This window comes from Juglans microcarpa x Juglans regia, chromosome 5D (assembly GCF_004785595.1).
Source record: "Juglans microcarpa x Juglans regia isolate MS1-56 chromosome 5D, Jm3101_v1.0, whole genome shotgun sequence".
In the NCBI taxonomy this organism is placed as follows: domain Eukaryota; kingdom Viridiplantae; phylum Streptophyta; class Magnoliopsida; order Fagales; family Juglandaceae; genus Juglans; species Juglans microcarpa x Juglans regia.
The window spans coordinates 19,312,194-19,333,101 of NC_054602.1; the positions used below are offsets into that span (position 1 = coordinate 19,312,194).

Below are 20,908 nucleotides of genomic sequence, written 5' to 3' on the forward strand. Positions count from 1 at the left end.
ATATTCGAGCCAGATGGACACCATCAATGGCTAAATCATGCTCTAAAATGTAACATACTAAACTGAGTACCAAGAATCATGCTTCCAAATGAGTTTTGCAATAATAAAGCACCTCAATTCGTATAAATAGCCTATGAGGTACATACTAGAAATTTATTGATCAATTATTGAAAAAGGTTAACTCCTCTCTAACTTAAGCATTAGAAGCACCCCACTAGGTTTCCCGAGTTTTCTTTTCTCATTGCAAGTCTTTAGAGCATGCCGCAAGGATAGCCGAAGATCGCATCAGCAACATGTTTATTCAAAAGAATTGCAAGTTAAAGCTAGATTTTATTTTTTGATCTTATTGTGCCGATTGCCAAAATGTCGGGATGGTATCAATTAATTTTAGAAGATTATCAAGCTCTAGGCCTTGATGGCTTACACAATATTTCTTAGAGATTTTTAAAATCCAATAAAAAATCTCGAAATCTTAAAAATATTTCAACTTTTCATATAATTATGAATCAAATAAAAAATTAATATAATTTTTAAAACTTAAAAAAATACTGTTAATAAATTATATTTAAACAACTTTTTAATGTATTTTTCTACTACTATTACAAACTCCGTATCTAAACATATTTTAAAAGAATTTTATTCAAAGTTTTCTCCCCCTTCACCAAAACCAAATAAAGAAAAGTTTCAGAATCTTCATAATCAAAAATATCCTTGGTTATGTCAATTCAAAGTAAACACTTTTTGGCCGATTGCTAGCTAGCTCCACCTCTGAAAGTTTCCAAAGATGTATTGAAGAAGTGGGCAGCCCGTGTGTTTATTATTACTGTTTGAAGAATGACTTAGGCATGTTCGTACAATGATCTAGGCACATTTGTATATCTTATAATTTTATGAATAATAGTAAAATAATTTGAGTAAAAATATTTTATTGAGTATTAATAAATGAACGATAAAAAATTGAATACAAATATTATAAAGTTATTATTTGAATATAATTTTGTAATACTATTTTTGTTTTGAAGTTGATAAAAGTTGTATTGATTTTTGTGTTTTTTTTTTAATTTTATAAAAATTGTATTGTTTTCTGTATTTGAATTTTAAATAATAATTAAGTAATGATTAGATGAAAAAATTAAAAATTTAAAATTAAAACTTTACATTAATTTCAATGGTAAAAAATTTGTAACGATTTAAAAAAAGAACGAAATAAGAAAAGAATGTAACGATTGGAATGCAACAATCGATAGACTATCGGTCTAGCTAGCATTTTTCTAAAAATATTTATTCACAAAGAAATTAATCTTCCTTGGAAAAATTATGTGTCACATAATTCATATAAATATACCTTTCCTTTTTTGAAAGAACAAAAACTAGACTATAATTATTGAATATATCACACAAAATAATAGAATATTTGTACAAGTAGTAATTACAATCCATTGACCCAATCAACATATTAAACATTATTTGAGATATTTTCTACTTGTTTGATCAAATTTGATGATTCAATTATGAAGGATATAGATAGATCCGTTGGTCTAACATTAATGTTGAATGCATGCTGACCGCACAAGATTTTCAAATTTAATATCTTATCTATCTATATTAATTAGACCATCAAATTTGATCAAGCAATTAGATAGATTAACCCTCAATTTTACACCCCTTTTCATGCAAGCACTATGCGAGGACGATTAAGCAAATAACATTACTTACATTGGCTACATGAGGCTCAACGTACTACGATCAAAGACTACTGGCCGGAGGCCCCACCCGTACTCTTTGACACTGAAACGATATTGCCATGCGAAGCTTCCCCACCCGGCACCACCATGTTTGGATAAAATGGAACCATACCCGGGTTTTTAACCCCGTAGAACACCTGCCGATTCACTCCATCAGGAACCACTCTTGCCTGAACATCGTACGGTTCAAACGCCGCTGCCACTGGCCTCATCCCGCCACCATACACCTGACCGACATCGGATACCCGATGATGGTAGTTAAGCGGTGCTTGACCCGGCACTGTCAAGTACTGATGAACATAGGGGCCCGAATAGAAATGGGTTGAACTGAAACATTCCCGGGTGGGATCTGCCCAGGAACATAGTAGACCGATGGCACTGGGTCTGTAGCATGACCAGGATAACAAGAATCCAGAAAGTAATGCGGCATCTCGGCGCTGGCCGAGTACACAGTCGGTTGCGATATGGGCGGTTCACTTGTCTCTGTAAATCCCTCAGGTTGATGCTTGAGCTCCTCTCCTTCCTGATATCGATCCCGGAGATCGGGTCTGGTCTTGACGGGAGGAAGGTTTGGTATCTGCGGCACACTGGGAGCCGATGATGATGAACAAAAGGTGGAAGCAGTAGCCGGAGTAAGAGGACCCATATCTAAACTGGATGTGTTCTCGGCAAGTGTGTGTCGAATGCTCTTTAATTTCGTTTGAGTCTCTTGATCCGAATTATCCAAACCAAACAGGTAATCGGGTATCTCGGAGACAATCGAAGAGACCTCGGATTGATTACGCTGGAGACCCGAGCTGAGAGAAGAGCTTCCATTGATAGCGTCAAGGAACCAGTGATCACGGTTGGTTGATCCACTGAGAAGCGAGCTGATACTGCTAGTTCGGGAGAGTTGGTCACCGTTGGGAAAGAGAAAGAGCCGCAGTCGGGCCAACCTCGGGTGGTTCTGATTGTGCGGCAAGCGGTCGTAGTACTCTTCCATCATGTTCTCCACGTCTTCATCGCTCGTCACTGAGATCAAAGCATCAAGATCTTCGTTGGGAAGCTGGTACTTGATATTCATGTCGGTCGTACCTGAGAGCTTGGAGAGCTTTGTGAGAAGGGTCGAAAAGTTGGCGCAACGCTGGACGGCAACTATGCGTGTATCGCCGCCGACGTAACGAAGTTGATTGTCGTGGGGCCGGGGTAAGATCTTGCCGCCGAAACTGCACATGAACCGTACGTGTGCGTTCTGATGATCATGCAACGTGTGAAGAGGGTGGTCTGAACGAGGTGAGGATGCGACGGAGTCCGCTGTTCCAGATTCGAGCTCGGATGTATGGCGTGATGACATCATTTCCCAGAAAATCCTAAACAGAAGTAGGAAAATATAATTTAGTATGAAAGTAGCCCAATGACATTCGGACACGAGATGGTATCGGATGTGTGAATACAAAAGACCGAGAATGTCTGTGTAACTGAGCTTGTTGTTAGGTTTGTGTGACAACATTAATTTTTTTTTTTTTTTTTTAAAAGAAAACATCTGATATTATAAATGAAGGTCAGCTACATTAAGTAACATATTCCAGGCAGACAAACAAACAGTAACAAGACAATTTACAATTTACATTAATGGTGTGACAACATTAATTGATCTGACATATTATCTAGCTATATTTTACCATTTAATATATCAAGCATTTAATTAATTTTATAAATTCATAAAAAAATTGATATTTCTAATTATGAAGTACGTGCATGTGCGATGGAATTCTTATTTTAAAAAATAAGTAAATACAAGCTGCTTCACATAAATAAAATGAAAAACTAATTTATTTTTTTACAAAAACTTCACTCATTATCAAAAAAATTACACGATATTTATGCACTACACGACTGTCGTGTATTTAGCATTAGTATCATGAATTAATGAATTTGCCTATAAAATTAATGGAAAACATATATACCAGATAAAAACATACGAAAATTTATTGTGCGTTTTAAATCATTGAAAGGTACATTAATGAGATAAGAAGAAAATAATAATGGAGTAACTATATATATTATTCCATATTTTTGTAGTAAGTTAACTATAAGTTAATTGTATTCGAGAAATGTTGACAAAAGTGGAACTTATAATACATGTTCCCCTATGAGCTGTCGCCTGGAACGAGATTTCAAAGGTCGGCTACTGCCTCCATGTGGATGATGCAATACTCATTTCAAGATTATTGATTCATGCCCAAAATTAAAAGGAATTATTGAGTACTAACTAGCATATATGCTATTTAAATATGGTACCTTAATTTCCCACAAGTAATGAATAAAACTATATGATTAATGCTCGTACTCATGTATAGTTCAGTAGTAGTAATACTACTACGACCTCGGCATGCAGTAATATTCATGAGTGCGACCTTTCAATAAAAGAACAACCCACCATTCTGCAGACAGCTACAATTAATACATATTAATATTATTGCAGGCATCTCCCTCCTATTATAACACTCAGTAGTTATGATCAGTCAGTACTTATGAATCCTGCAGCTAGCTAGCGTCTAATTGCCTTGATCTCCACCGTCCGACATTAATCAAAATGGCCGTATATACGATCGAACAATCTAAATATCATAACATATAATATTTGTAATTACACAATAACTTCGGTCCTTTGAATTCAATCGCAATTAAATCATTTGAATTCAACTCAAACAACCGAAAATGATGAAATTAGTGACAGGATATCATTTTGTTATTCGAATTCAAATTTATAATTTTCAATCTTAAAGTCCGATTATTATATATGGTCTACATTTTAAAGTTTGATTTTGTACCCCAATCTTTTTTATAACCTAATTCTTTTTTTTTTGAAGTGGTTATATACACAAAGGGACTACACAAAAATAAAACTACAAACTGATGTGGTTTCATATGATCCGTTAAATCTAATTTACAATAAAAATAATTTTATAATATGACGTACTACATCAAGTCATATCAATTTGTGAGTTTACTTTTGTATAATCTTTTTATGCCTAAAGTATTTTTCAATTTTTTTTTGTATAACCATGTATGTGGGAGTTATCAATAAATTAGAAAAATTCTACTTTGGCCACTCAACTTGTCCCCTCATTTTAACACCTCATGTATTTTTATTTTTATTTTTATTTTTTTCTTTACTTAATAGTTAAGGAAGTGAGTATTAGTATATTGATATATTTTTTTATATTTTTTAAATGTTTTAAAATGATAAAAAAATATGAAAAAAATTGAAAAAAAAAATAAAATGATGATTTTGGCCTAGTGATAAGATTCAGCAGGCTACTCTGAGTGACAAAGTAGCATCGCTCTATCAATAAAATTGAGACTACTATTCTTCTTTCTTAAATAGAAACAAATTAAGAAAGTATGATCATGATCTCTTGTAAACGGCTTCGAATGCATGTCTATATAACCAATGTTTATATATGGAAGTCATCGCTCTTGGATGAGAGGCAAGGCAGATATTAACCAAAACATAAAACTTCTACACATATATATTGCAGAAGATACATATATCCAAATAATCTCCTCTATTCTCTTCAATATATAACCCAGAAGCCAAAAATATAATGAAAAACTCAGATCATGATTCTTTGGCTATATATGCAAGAATTTAATGGAAATAAAAGCACCCTCAAAGGTATAAACAGATCGTTACTTACTAGTATAGAGAAAAGCTTTGCTTTTTCCTCAAATTCCAGAAGAGCATGGCTGCCTTTGGAGGAATGCCCGCCTGTCAAGCATGGGAGAGTGGTATGTACTGGGAGTAGTGGAAGGTCCGATTGTAGGCTTGTAGGAAAAGTGTCGAGGAAAAACAACTACTCTGGATTCAAGGCTAGCTAATGTAGGACCCACGTGGGGTCAACGTTTTCTCGTCTCTTAGTGAGCTGCTACGTGGATGCATGTCACTGCTCTTTTGTCTCCAAGGATTAGGAGAGTACGTCTGATAAAGTCCACTACTCTGTTCAATCTGCTACCTCACCGCCCAATCATATGCTTTTACAAGCGAAATGAATATCGGCCTTGCCGGCTAACAGAAATAATTTATACAATTTTATTGCTGCTATCTGTTGTGCATCTTTTTTCAAAAGAAGCTAATAAATTTAGAATATTTGTTAAAAAAAAAAAAAAAATTACTATTTTAATAATAAATTCTATTATTTTTTTAAAAATAATATTATACCTACACGTTTTAAAACTATATCTAATCTTATTTTTGCAAAATCTTCATTTTAGGTATTGGAAAAACTAGAGAGAGATACTTGTAGAAGTGTAACCGTCCGGTTCGATCTAATTTTATACTTTTTTAGAACTAAACCACTGTATATTAGTTTTGAAAATTTAAAAAGTGATATCAGACCGATTTACTACCGAAAGTAAAGCTTCTGGTTTTTTTGATTTTCGTCCGATCTCATTTTTTCTATTTTGAGGATTATCTATGTTAGTAATAATATGATATTTACATATAGTAAACTATTAGTCTATTTATATTATATTATAAGTACATTATTTTATAATACTTAACATATACTAGTATAATATTAAATTTTACTATAGTTTATATAAATTCTAGACTTTTTATATGAGTATATATGATCAAATATGTAAAAATGTATTTACAAAAAAATATATATTATAATTTATTATGCTAAAACTATACTTATCCTTGATATATATATATATATATATATATATCAAAAATAAGTTTAGATTAATAACTTAATATTGACATTTATGTTTAAGACTAAAATTTATATGTCATCAAATGTGATATTAATTTTATGTTCTAAGATTAATAGGCTTGAATAATAAGATTATGATTCCATATTACATTAATTAGCAATTTAACATATAATATATATAATATAATATAATATAAATATATATATAAATATATATATACTGGTCTGGTTTGATTTAAACTGGTTTTTAAAATATGAAAATCGGTACTATACCCATTTAAGACTGGTTTCAATTTTTAAGAGTTGATGCCACACTAGATCTCTTCCAAATCGAATCGAATCTACCAATTTGATCCAGTCTGGTCCAATTTAACCTTTTTTTTCAATTTTTTTTACACCCCTAGATACTTGGATCACATTAGAAGAAAAACAAACATTTGTGACGGATTATTTGCGACAAAAATAAATATTTACGATGAAAACAAATTTATTTTAACAGAAAATAATTATTTTCACAGAAAATACATAACTACAAATAAATAATTTTCTTATTATGTCATCGCATGCGTTTCAGTCTATAGGACTTTACGGCCTGTCACATTATAGTTGGATTAAAAATATAAAAGTATTCTTTCAAAAATAGTTGATGTAATATGTGAGTGTTTTGAGTTAGTTAACAACTTTTGATAATTCGTAGTTATATTTCGAAATGAGTTATACTTTAAAGGAAGAAAACTTGTAATTATCTTTTACAAATTTCCTTTTGCAATATTTTTTTTTTTCGAAAAAAAAAAAACTATGTGAGCACTGAGCAATCCTAGTCGATCTTATCACTAATTAACTCACAAGCTTATAACTACTTTCATTTATGGCTTGTTTGGATGTCAAGAATATTTATGAATATTAATAAAATAATTTGTAAATAATTTGTGAATAGTAATAAAATAATTTGAGTTAAGATATTTTATTAAATTTTAGAAAATGAGAGAAAAAGTTTAATAAAAATATTATAAAGTTAAAATTGATTATAATTTTTGAATATTAATTTTGTTTTAAAATTTGAAAAAAATTTATTATTTTTTATATTTTGTTTAGAAATTTGAAAAATCTTTAATGATTAGATGAAAAAGTTAAAAATTTAAAACTGAAAAGTATTTTGTATTTTAGTGATGTTTGAAAATGTAATATTTGAGAATATCTTATAATAATTGAAAACAGTTGTATTTTCATAGGACCTTACTCAAAAAATAAATAACTAATAAATAACTAATACATAGATATATTAGGAATTAGGAAGCTAATTATTATGTTTTTTGTTTTTTATTTTAGCAAGAGAAGGGTGGTGAGTTGTATTTATATAAAGAGTACTGTTACATCCGTAAACGAATTATATAAAAGTAATTTCACAAACTGATGCGATTTTATCTGATTTGTTAAATTTATTTTATAATAAAAATAACTTTACAACTTGATTAACTATATTAAAACACGTTAGTTTCTAAAATTATTTTTATATAATGACTTTAGGATATTTTTCTTTTTCTTATATAAATAGATTGATATATAAATAGATTGATGCAATGAAGGTGGTAGAAAAAAGTGGCGCAAGTTGGGATGGATCTAAAAGGACTTGCAAAGTCATGTCTACGTTGGTCGGTGGCTGGTACCATTTCAAGAAAGAGACGTCGACCGTCCAAGTACAAGTGCATATATAGTGCTAAAGTAGCAGATAAAGGGATACACTCCTTAATTATTGCCTTAATTAAAATACAGCAATCAAACTGCTCCTCTATGCCTTAATTATCGCCTAATTATCCTCCTTGGCTTCCCTAGTCCCTACTTTATGCGAGACATTCCACACCACACGTTTTGCCCAACAACTCATCCCATCTAACACATGGCATGTATGTATTAAAGGAAAAGTCTTCTCAGTTAAAATAGTATTTTCGGTCAACAACATATAAGTCTCACTCTAATTTTTATAAATATAATAAATTCAAAATATTATATGTAAAAAATTATCTGTTTTCACCATTTATCCAATATTTTAAAATCTAATCTTAAACTCATCATATTACTATTCATAAAACATTTTTCACAAATTTTTATCTCATTATTGAGAATGTATTTCACTGTCATCACTTCACGATCACCTGCAACCAAAGAATAAACGGTTGTAGGTAGGATTGTTCATTTAGGCCGGATTTTTTCTCGGCCCGGTCAGAAACCCGAAAAACTGGATTCCGGTTCCAGATTTCGGCTCGGATCAAACCAAGGTTTGAAAACCTAGACCAACCCGGGTACCCAGTACTTGGATTTTATATTTTAATAAAAACCGGTATCAAAACGACGCCATTTTGATATCGGTTATACACTTCCCCCCTCCCCCCCGTTTCTCTCTCGCTCTCTCTCTCTCTCTCTCTCTCTCTCTCTCTCTCTCTCTCTCTTGCTATCTTGTTACACTGCGGCTAGAGAAAACACATAAACCCTAAGCCCCTGCCTCCATCACCGTGACCCCGTGAGCCATCACAGCATCTCCGTCGCTGCATCCCTGTCGCCGTTGGCCTTTCCCTCTAGGGTATTGTTCACTTGTTTGGGTACTCTCTCTCTCTCTTTCTCTCTCCCTATAACTATGATTCTGTGCGTGAGGAATGGATGAGGTAATCACTTGGTTGATAATAGTTTGGGTTATTTATGGATTTTGTATTTGTTGATAATCGGAGTTAGCGGGTGTTGGTTTCCATAGCTTGTGGGCTCTAAGCCTCTGCTTTTCCTTTTGGATTTGTTTTGTTTTGTATATCTTTTATTTGATGTTGAGTAGAGTACTGGACCTCCTTTGAATTTCTGGATTTGGTTTTAATTGTTAGGGGAATATTCAACTTGGGAAATGACTGTTTGCCTGGCCCTAGCTAACTTGTACTTACTTTTCTGGTGTACCATATTCAATGGAACACGGTTTCTACTAAAAGGATCCTATCACATTTTGCTGCTTCCCCTCAATAACCATTCCACAACATGGCTGAAAAAAAGGACCAAGAAAACTACACCAATAAACCAAAACAAAAAACACCAAGAACATTCCTCTTGTGCCCAGAGAAAAGGAAATAAATGATAAAAAAAAAAAAAAAAAAATTGGATAAATTCTACAATGCAAAATGTTTCCAGGACAAAAAAATTTATTTCTGTATGTGTTATTTTCTGGAGACAAAAGGAATATCCATGGTATTTTTTGTTTTAATTATAATAATTTGTGTTGTTCTTTTGTAGATATTGCAATAAATTTTTCAATTCATAAAACCTTTAATCATTTATGAGAAAGAATTTACTTGAACAACTAAATAAAATCAAAAGTATTGCATAAATGAAACTCACCAAATCTTAGTTTTTCAATGTGTATTGCCACGTAAAGTTTATGTAAGGACTGGAACCATGTTTCTGTTTTAATGAAACCCTTAGACCTTGAGTTTCAACGAAAAAAAAAAAAACTAAAAGCCTAAAAAGAGAAGGGTACTTACCATACAAAGGAAAAGAATTAATCATCACAAGATAAATTTTCAACATAGATGTTGAAATAAATTCCTACCAAAATATACAAACTGAAATAGATACAAACTCTCAACCAGTTTGGACACCAAATAAAAAACTACCAACCAAAAATACACAAACTGTGATAAAAACTGCAAGACATACATACAATCCAAAAATACGATTTTTGAACACCCCCTGTTCAAATAAATGCAACCCAAAATATACAAACCCAAAAAAAAAAAAAAAAAAAAAAAAAACTGGTAGATATATACATTAGTCGATAGCAATTTGAACCCCAAACCAAAAAGCTACTAACCAAAACATACAAAGTCGAAAAACAAAAACTCAATTTTGTTGAAAAAAGGAAAAACCTAAAAACGTAAAAAAAGGAACAAAAAAAAAAATTCCAATAGAATAGAAATTGTAGCAAATATATAATAGGGACATACTAACTATACTTAAGAGTAAAAAATAGAAGAATATGTATTAACCAATTAATAACAAAATATACACATTCGACAATATATATTGAACTCGATAAAAATATTTTTTTTTTGGTAAGTTCTCAACTCGAAAACAATATACAAACTAAATCAAAAAATGAGAGTCATATACAAACCTCAAAGCAACTGAACTCATGCAAACCAGAAACTGAAAACTTCTTGCAAGAAACAAACCAATAAATCAAATCAATTAAAATGTAAAAATAATAACCAGATATGGACTTGTTAATTAGTTGATGCTCTTAAAATCTGGTTTCTCTTCCTCTATCTCTCTCTCTCTCTCTCTCTCTGTTTTTTTTTTTTTTTGGCACACCGGGTATCTGTTACAACCAAATAAAAGTACCCTTACAACATTAATAATTCCATACATAATATTGTAAATAAGAATTTTAGCTTTGTAATAAATAAGAATTATATAATATATAATTCTATCTCTCTCTTTGTGTTATATTTTATTATATTTGATTATTATTGCTTGATTATTTATTATATTGTGTTTGGTGGTTTTTATTACTTAATAACATATGGAAGAAGATTCTGTGAGTTGTAATGTCGGTACAACCCAATGGGTTGGTGGTGAGTCCTCGTATATTCCAGTGGATGTAGAGGAGCATGGGATTATTCCAACCCTTTCATCCACATATACACAACAACCTACCCATTTCATCCCACCTTTACCCAAGCAATAGAAAAAAAACACTTAGTAATCAATCGGCGGTTTGGGAACACTTTACTAAAGTGCAACCTATTGACCATAATAACCCAAAAGCTCAATGCAATTATTCCGTTAAGCTATACAGTTGTCACTACAAGAATGACACTTCATCTATGATACACCACCTCCAGAATGCATGTAAAACTTCTCTTAGATTTAAAGGAGTTAGAAAAAGTTAGTTATCTAGTGTTAAGAGGGATGCAAAGAGAAAAGTGTGTAACCCACAAAGTCTAATGAAGTATGATGCATAAAAACTTAGGGTGTCAACCGCTAAATTTTTTATTATGTGTGAATTGCCTTTTAGACTTGTGGAGAACAAAAGGTTTGTTGAGTACGTGGCTGATTTAGAGTCTTGATTTACTTTGCCATCCCAAATCACTTTAAAATGGGATTGTATTAAGCTGTATAACGAAGAGAAGATACAGCTAAAAAAATTGTTAGATGGTCAAAGAATCTCTCTAACCACCGATACCTGGACATCGGTGCAAAATATGAACTACATGTGCATTACTGCATATTTTATTGATTGCAACTGGAAATTGCACAAAAAAATAATAAAGTTTTGCCAAATTCCCAACCATATGGGCGAAACTATTGGGATGGTGTTAGACTTGGGGTTGTATGATTGAGAGATTAATAAGATCTTGACTATCACAGTTGATAATGCCTCTTCTAATGATGTTGTTGTTGATTACATGAGAAGAAGAATAAAGGATAGTGATTGTACCATATTGGGTGGTGAGTTTCTTCACATGCGGTGTACTGCCTATATATTGAATTTGATTGTTATGGACGGCTTGAGAGATGTTTATGAGTTTGTAACAAGGATTAGAGATGCCGTCAGATATGTGAAGTCTTCACCATCGAGGTTTGCCAAGTTCAAGGCTTGTGCGGTAAAGGAAAATATTAGTGGGAGGATGATTTGCTTGGATGTTCCTACTAGATGGAACTCCACATATTTGATGTTGAGTACTGCTGAAAAATACAAACAAGCCTTTGAACACTATTATATGTGTGTGGATAGTGAATTTGTGAACCCCACTATTGATGATTGGAAAAAAACACACTTTTGTAGAGTTGCTGAAAGTATTTTATGATATTACATTGAACATTTTTGGTTCTTTGTATGTGACGGCTAATGTATACTTCCAAGAACTCTGCACAATTGAAGATACATTAAATGATATGTGCAATAGTCATGATATTATTACTAGCACCATGGGCATAAATATGAAAAGTAAGTATGAAAAGTATTGGGGTAGCACGGATAGGTTCAACTTGATGATATATATTGCTTTTGTGCTTGATCCACGATATAAAATGATAGCAATGAAGTTTTGGTTGAAACAGTGCAAATGGGATGAGTTGGCGGATAGGATAGAGGCCAAGGTTAAACTCTTGTTAAGCCGCTTGATTGAGCAGTATAACAAATTTCTTGTGGGTAGTGGGGGGTGTTCTAATGTGGCTCAAGGGAGGCCAAGCACCACTTCTACTTCTACTACTATCTTGACTAAATTTGATATTAGGTTAGAGAAATATCTTCAGGAGCAAGGGTTTATGGAATTTAGATCAGAACTAGATTGGTATTTGTCGGAGGGGTGTGCACAAAAATCACCTAGTTTTGATATTTTGGATTGGTGGAGAGTTAATGCCACCAATTATCCTGTCATTGCTGAGGTAGCACGTGATGTGTTAGCCACCCCTATTTCTATTGTTGTCTCGGAGTCCGCATTTAGTACTGGAGGACGCATCTTGGATCCTTTTAAGAATTCATTGTCTCCAGAGATTGTCGAAGCCCTCATTTGCACTCAAAATTAGTTAAGGACCAAACCTGTCGACATTCGGGAGTTGGAAGAATATGTACAGTCGATGGACCTTGAAGGTAAGTTTGAAACTTGAAATATTTTTTAATATCTATCTATCTCGGTTTATTATCAATCTAACTCATTTTTAATATTTTTTTAGATGATTATCTAACTTCATCTTCAACAGAAGCTGCTGTGAGTTTCTCTTCCCATTCATACTGAAAAAAATCTAGAGTAAGTGCTTTCTTCTTGCATAATCTAGAGGCTACAACTAGTTATGATGTTTAGAAAATGATTATCATTGCTCCAAGCCATATGTTTTAACTGACTGAATAATGCCACCATTCTGGTCTATAGGCTCATTAGTGATGTGGGAATTCAAAAGAGGATGTGCCCTTTCAATTGTTGTTCATAAGTACTTAGAATTTCAGTCTCAAACCTTGGTGGGTGGAAGGGATGGGCCAGTCATGCGTCCTTCCTTGTATATTGGAGACTAATGTTCATGGTACTGCATTCTTTTACCAAACTTGGAAAAATGTCAGTTTCAGGTGGCATGTTCATGTTTTGGATGAAAAGCACATTTCAATCCAAGTGGTTTCATATTTGAATCTTGAGGAGGCCTATACATTTAGCCAAAAATTTAATGATGGACATGATAGAAATGGACCGAATGGTTATGAACTTCTCTGTTCTTATCCATTGGTTGGTAATGGGGGGTTGGTTCAACGCCATAAATTCAGTCCCCTAGCCCTGGAGCTCCAAGAAATAAAATGTTTAATGAACAGTCGCCATCACCCTCCCATTGCCGTTCAGCTTTTCTTAGAGAGAGAGATGTGTATATGCATGGTTGGTTCTATTCGAAATTTTATCATTAGGCTAAAAAATCAATTCGAAATATTTCTAATTATTACAAATACATTGAGTTACATTGAAAAGTATTACAAGCTGTTAGCTCCAAATGATCAAAGCCTTCTAATTAATAAAGATGGAGACAGTGGTGGGGTTGAAGGAAAAGGGACTTGAGAGAGGTTTGATTGAGAATCTATTCATGCATGAAACTGAGATGCCATTGTCATTGTGGTTCTGTCAAGATTTTTAGAGTTTTATTCTTGTCAGGTTTATGTACACTTATTATATTGCTTCTAGTTTGTATAGGTTGTAACAAATGCTCCTTTCCCATATGGCGTGCAACAGCATCAAATACTAGTTTCTGATTCAGCCAAGAGAGCTATCCTGTGATTGTTGGAAGAAGAGCTAATTGCTGGAAAAATTTCTGATTTTTGCAAACAATTTGTTGTGTATTAGAGTTTGATTAAAGCAATGTATGTATTTTGTAATATTCTTAGCAAATTAGTTCAAACAATGTAATATGTAGTTGATTGCATCTTGTATGTTGCATGCATTTTACATGATGAATATTAATTTTTTTATTTTTACATGCATTTAGTTAAAAAGTTAATTAATTGTTTATAGGCTTATGTTGTATTAAGAAGTAAGACTAAAAGAGATTTATATTGATTTTCTATTGAGAATATAATTTGAAATTCTAAATGGAGACAAAATATTTGAAGTCCAATTAATAATAATAAAGTTTTTGTTAAAAAAAAAAAAATCCAGGTTCAACTCGGAACCCAGATTTTCGGGTTTCAAAAAACCCGAATTCACCTGGGTCTGACTCGGACCAACCTGGTTTGGGTTTCGGCCCGGGTTGGAACCCGGATGAACACCCCTAGTTGTGGGATTCGATGAAACGCCTCCGATGCCTAAATCAGTGACGGAAATAATAATCATATAATTCTCTAGAATCGAATCTCTTTTACGTATCTCGGTTTTCTCCACTATTTGAATTCAAATATGGAGATGAGAGTTTATCCCTTAGACTCAAATAATAACTGTTTTTATCTTTTGTTACCGCTGAGTGGTTACTCAGTCGGTATTGGCAGGCTGACCAAGCCTTCTAGATGTTATTGGGTTTTTCAACAATGAGTCACACTTTAGGCTAAGATTAAGGCCCATGCCCATGTAGGGACTAATTGGTTGTGATGTCCTCTCCACTCATCTTACGTTCAACAAAAGGGGAGTTATCTTTATTAAATTTTGTTGTATAATATAACTTGTTAACGTCGTGTTTCGTATGCCTGGAAAAGATTCTAGCAACTCGGACCATTATTCTTCACCTCCAAACACAAGGACGAATGTGGGCTTGGGGTGGTCTGGGGAACCTCTAATTCTTAAGTCAGTTTCTCACGTATAGAGTAATGGCTAGAGAATCACCGAGTTCAGAGAGGATTCTTCGTACCTAGGACAACATTTTTATATGAGATTTTTGGGGGATATTCTGTACCCCGTGCCGGGGGGGGGGGGGGGGGGTTCACGTCACCCCTCAATAGTAACCCAAGTCGGAACCTTCAATGTGGTGCTAGATCTAGGGTGACTTCATTAATGCGGCGTTGGATCTGGGGTAACACTATTAATGCAGCGTGGCTCTTGAAGAGGTATCTCAATGGTGGATGATTAGTGTTACTGCTTTCCAAGCCCATCGTTAGAGAATGGAGGGCTGTCCATCCTCACTGTTTACTTGGCAGCATAGATCATTTAATGCTACGTGACATAGGAGATGTCATGATCGACGCATCTTGTTTGTTCCCCTCATAGTCTGGCTTCTTGCGCGAAGTGTCTTTCTTTGACTGGCACACTTCGTTGGTCAGGCTACTTTAGCGATCCTAAGGCCGTAGGAATATGAGATCTAGAATGGGACAGGCCTGTATGCTTTGCACAGCCCAACCCTTGGGGTAGGAGGAAAATAACCCCTCCATAACTTGTCATGACATACAATCTCATGGTAACATATTAAAGGCATAAATTCTTCTTATCTTCAGTATTTTGTATTTTTTTTGCACCACGTGCGCATCACACGTGACAATTAGATCCAAGACTTCTACTTCTTTTTTTTTATTTCTACAAAAACATGACTCCTCTATGAAGATTAGAACCCACTATCTCACCCTTCATTTTGTTACTACAAAGGGAGGACTCTCCTTTGTTACTATAAAGAAAATATATACCAATTGAGATACAAGCCAACCAATAACTTAAATGTTTTAAACAAGAAAAAGATAGGTACGTAAAATAGTTCATACAAATCCAATTAACATGAATTAGTTTCAAATGAAAGTCCTTCCTCTATGGTCTCTCTAACACAAAATGCTCAATCAAGTACCTCTCAGTCATGCCTACTCATTTATGTCAAATTAGATAATATCTTAACTAACATATTTGATATTTCCTCCATTAGGAATAGAGTTTCGATACTTAACGGATACATCCCCTATATATAATTGGGCCATAACTTCCAATATTTTTTTGGTGGTTAAAGAACCACATGCCAATATGAGAGGCAGGATTATTTTAGGAGTCTACAAACAATGTACTCTAGAGATGATTTAAAAAAATAATAATGTACCTAGAGATAGTCAAGGAAAAAAAGAGAGATGTGAATTATGTACCTTTTTCATTCATAATAATCGGCCTTTATTTGTAATAATTAATTGGAGACTCTTCACAAAAGGCGACACTTTCCTTTCTCGAGTAATAATACTTCCTATAAAAAATATACGGTTCTCCTCTCTCTCCTTTGAGTAGAGGCTTTCTCTCGTCTGAAGTATGAGGATTACAAAGATGGCAAAAGAATTGGAAGAGCTTTATGCTAGCTTATCGTTGGCTGAACAAGAGAAGGAAGAGATCACGTTGGAGTCGAATTACCATTGATGGCACAAAATTTCTATGTGGGGAATCAAATTGGAGGTACTTTGGGTGATGTGCTAGAAATTGATCTAGACAAGGGGAGATGGAGTGGGGTGAGTATATGAGAGTCCGAGTCAACCTGGCTACTTTTAAACCTCTGATACGACTGAAGCGCATGAACATTGGAGAGGGTAGATCATGTTGGATCTGGTTCTCTTATGAACACTTACTAGACTTTTGCCATTTTTATGGAATGATGGGCCATACTCAGAGGGATTGTGAAGTTGAGGCATCTACAAAGGTCGAAATGAAACAACACCCTTATGGTCAATGTGTCAAAATCCCAAGGCAAGAGGCCATGGACCATGCCTTGACAAGCACTCTATCGTTCCCGAACAACACATCGGGAGCTCTGTTAGCATGGCTTGACTGCCCAGAGACCGAGCCCATGGAGAATGCTAGGCCAAGGCCAAGCAGGCAGCGCACAGTCGGTGCTAGCACAACTTGTGCGCACACACGAGCGAGGTTGTCACACCATGCTCAACGCGCGATTAGACTACATGCATGCCTAGTGCACGCGCGCAGCACGCACGCATGGGCTACGCGCGCACACAATGCGCATGCATGGCCTGTGCATAAGCACAGTGTGCATGCATGGCCTGGGCACCAGCACAGCGTGCGCAAGCACATCCTACGCGGCTGCCCAGCAGGCTCACGTAGACTAGTACACAGCTCAACACAGGGCCTTGGCCAGGGACATGCCGACCAACTCCCATGCTCCACAGCCAGGGCCATGTTGTTCAACGCCCAGGCTCCATTAGCTTGGTCCACGCAGACCAACGCTCAGGCCCCTCTGGCTTGGGCCATGCAGCAGCCTGCCACGACCACGGTCCAACCCAACATCACTCCAACAACACCCAACCCACACAACCTAGGCCATACATGCAGGGACCAAGGACCAACCAGGGCCAGCTCGGCAAGCCAACCTGAAAACCCACGCACACCAGCAAGCAGCACGTGTTGTGTGCTCATCCAGGCCAACATGGCTCACCAATGGCATGAGGCCTCAACCAAGAGACGTGGAACCATCAACCATTATCTACTTTGTAATTATTGTCAATTGAATTCTAGTATAAGTAAGGCACTAGGCCATTGCATCATTTATCTTTGAACATTTGAACAATTTGGCTTGTAAGCTTTTGAAGACACTCAAGTGCTCTGTCACTTAGGCTCCATTGGGTGCAATTTGTGAATCCCAGAGGAGAAGGCTATCCCTATGCAATTCGTGAATCAGGGTAACCTATTGTTATCTTTGTTTCCCTTATGTTAATGTAATTTCGAGGTGTTTCAACATTGTGGCTTGTTGTCTATTGCATTGCATTTTCCTTTACTTGCTGATCATTTTGCACTACTCAGGTGGGGCAACACATAAGGCAGCCATAAGTAGCCATTGAAGGGCATTCGGCTTGCACCAGGCCTCCATAGTCGAAATTGGAGCAAGGACAAGGACAAGCCAGGAAGTTATGGCCAACTGCCCAAGCCACATGCCCAGCCTTAGACACCTGTCTAGCCACAACTGCTCCCTACTTTGTAGGGATTAACCGCAAGCATCACAAACCGCCCAACCACCCACTCGGTCAACCCACATAATCACCCACAGACATGTGTGCTTCACCACTAGGGGCACATGTGCTTCACTCAACCGCCTTAACCCACTTAATCGCTTTAGCCCACTCAACCGCCCCACACCTACATGCATGCATACATGCCCACAAGCATTATGCCCAACAACACCCTTTGAACTCCCATTCGAGTTAACCCGACACCATCCATAGCCATCACAGTTAAGCAAGTGACAGATCACTTCTATCATCAAAGCACAAGGAGGGATGCGGTAGCTTGGTGTCTAAGGTCTTGACCGAATACCCCATCACCATGGTTGAGAGCTAGGTTTACAAATGATCGAAGAGAGGGAAGACTGGAAATCGCCAAGATGGGTGCAGTAAAAGACACTGCCCCGGACGGAGGAGGAAGAGTCTCCAGTGAGCAGTAATAATGGTAGTGAGCACTTGCCAAAAGCTCAGGAGGAAGCTGAAGATGAGGCGAATAATGTGGAGAGATTTCAGGAGGACTTTATGGGATCCTTAGACCGAGAAAAAGGTAAGTCAAAGGCAACGTTGACAATGCCTTTTCAAAAGGAGAGAATTGCGGATGATACTCTTACGGAGGTTCCCATTTTGGAAGAAATAATTGTGGGTTTCAGCTTGGACGTGGGCTTAGTCCCGAGGCCCAATGGATTACCAATGGCTTCCTTTACTAAGGAAAGCCCAACTGTAGCTAACCCTAAGAGGAAATCCCGAAAGTGAAGTGTCTCGGGGGCGAGGGTTGTAACGACGAACACTGAGGGCGCTCGTGATGGTGATCGGGATGGTGGCAAAAGTGTTGATGGCATTTCTCAAAGGGGGAAATTCGACGGTCGAGCCAAGAAGAGAAAGGGAAGTGCTCTGTTCGACAATGGCAACAAAAGATGCAAGATGGGTTCGGCAGAACCCCAAGTAGAGATATTGGCAGAGGCTATGCCCCACCGGATGCCATAACGATCTTCAGCTGGAATCCCCATAGGCTTGGGAGCCTATGGGGTATTTGAACTCTTTGTGATTTGATCACGAAAGAAGCTCCCAATGTCCTCTTTTGCAAGAAAAAAAGTTGTTGTCTCGGCAATTGGAGGTCTGTAAGTTCAAACTTGGCTTTAAAAATTGTTTTGTTGTTGATTGTGTGGGTTGTAATGGTGGTCTTGCGTTGCTGTGGAGTGATGATGTTAATTTGTCTATTGTCAATTTCTCAAAACACCATATACATGCAGTTGTTAGCCTCAATCATAGGGAGAAATGGGGGTGTTTGAGGTTAGTCATAGAAGAGAATTATGGAGTTTAATCAAGAGTTTGGGTAGGAGGATGAACCTGTCGTGGATAGTGTTTGAAGATTTCAATGAAATCCTTGATCAATCTGAGAAGTTTGGAGGGAGAGTTTGCAATGAAATTCATCTGAGAGACTTTAGGGAGGTTTTGTCAGCTTGTAAGCTCAGAGATTGGGTTTTGTTAGGGTTCCTTATACTTGGAGTAATAAGAGAGAAGGGGAAGGTTTAATTATTGAAAGATTAGATCGTTTCCTCATGAATTCTTTGTGGTGTGACCTGTATCCTCATATGCAGGTTCAACATGATGTGGCAGCCTATTCTAACCATATTCCTATATGGATGGATATAGAGGGAGGGGTTATTAGGAAGCGAGGTAGGAAGGTGTTTAGATTTGAAGCCATGTGGGTGGAGGAAAATGAGTGTAAATCTATTATTGAGAAAGCTTGGAGTCAAATGGATGGTCTACATTCACTCGATCAGGTAATGGACAGTATTTCTAATTGTGCTCTTGATTTGGGAAGGTGGAATTAGAGCTCCTTTAGTCATGTACAAAAAGAACTTGCTAATGCCAAGTTAAGGCTAAAGATGCTACGAGAGCAGGACCAGTGTGATACTGGTTTAGTTGACCAAAAGCAAGCTAGGGCTGAGGTTCAAAAGTGGCTTGAGAGGAATGAACTAATGTGGAAACAAAGAACTCGTGTGATGTGGCTTGGAGAGGGGGATAGTAACTCCAAGTATTTCCATTCGAGGGCAAATATTAGAAGTAGGAAGAATTGCATTCTTCAACTACAAGATGAGTCTAGAAATTGGGTAAAAGGAACTCACATGGAAGATTTAATTACGGGTTACTTTCAACAGTTATTTATTGCTAAAGATCAAGTGGAGATGGAGGAGGTACTAGCTAGAATTGAGACTAAAGTGACGACTGAGATGAATGATAAGTTGATGCAACTTTTTAGGGTTGGGGAAGTGGAAGTAGCAATTAAACAAATGCATCATTCGAAAGCACTTGGACTAGATGGGATGTCACCCCTGTTTTACCAGAAGTACTGGTCTGTGATTGGTAAATTAGTTACTGATTTAGTGCTCTTAGCTCTAAATTCTAGGGAATTCCCTAGGAGTTTGAATCACACTTTTATTATCTTAAATCCTAAGAAATCTTCTCCCTCGAAGGTAGCAGAGTTTAGGCCTATTAGTCTGTGTAATATAACTCTACAAGATATTATCAAAAGTCATTACAAATCGCTT

The 20,908-nt window shown here is 35.8% G+C and overlaps 1 protein-coding gene across 1 annotated transcript; it reads right to left on the reverse strand.

Annotated features, from left to right (window-relative positions):
- Positions 1-1,361: 1,361 nt before the first annotated feature.
- Positions 1,362-5,592, reverse strand: LOC121266149. Its single transcript, XM_041169885.1, is given in 3 exon segments — positions 1,362-2,053; positions 2,056-3,094; positions 5,429-5,592. Coding segments are annotated over 2 exon segments (1,326 nt in total). The 5' UTR covers positions 3,082-3,094; positions 5,429-5,592; the 3' UTR covers positions 1,362-1,753.
- Between the last annotated feature and the right edge of the window lie 15,316 nt (positions 5,593-20,908).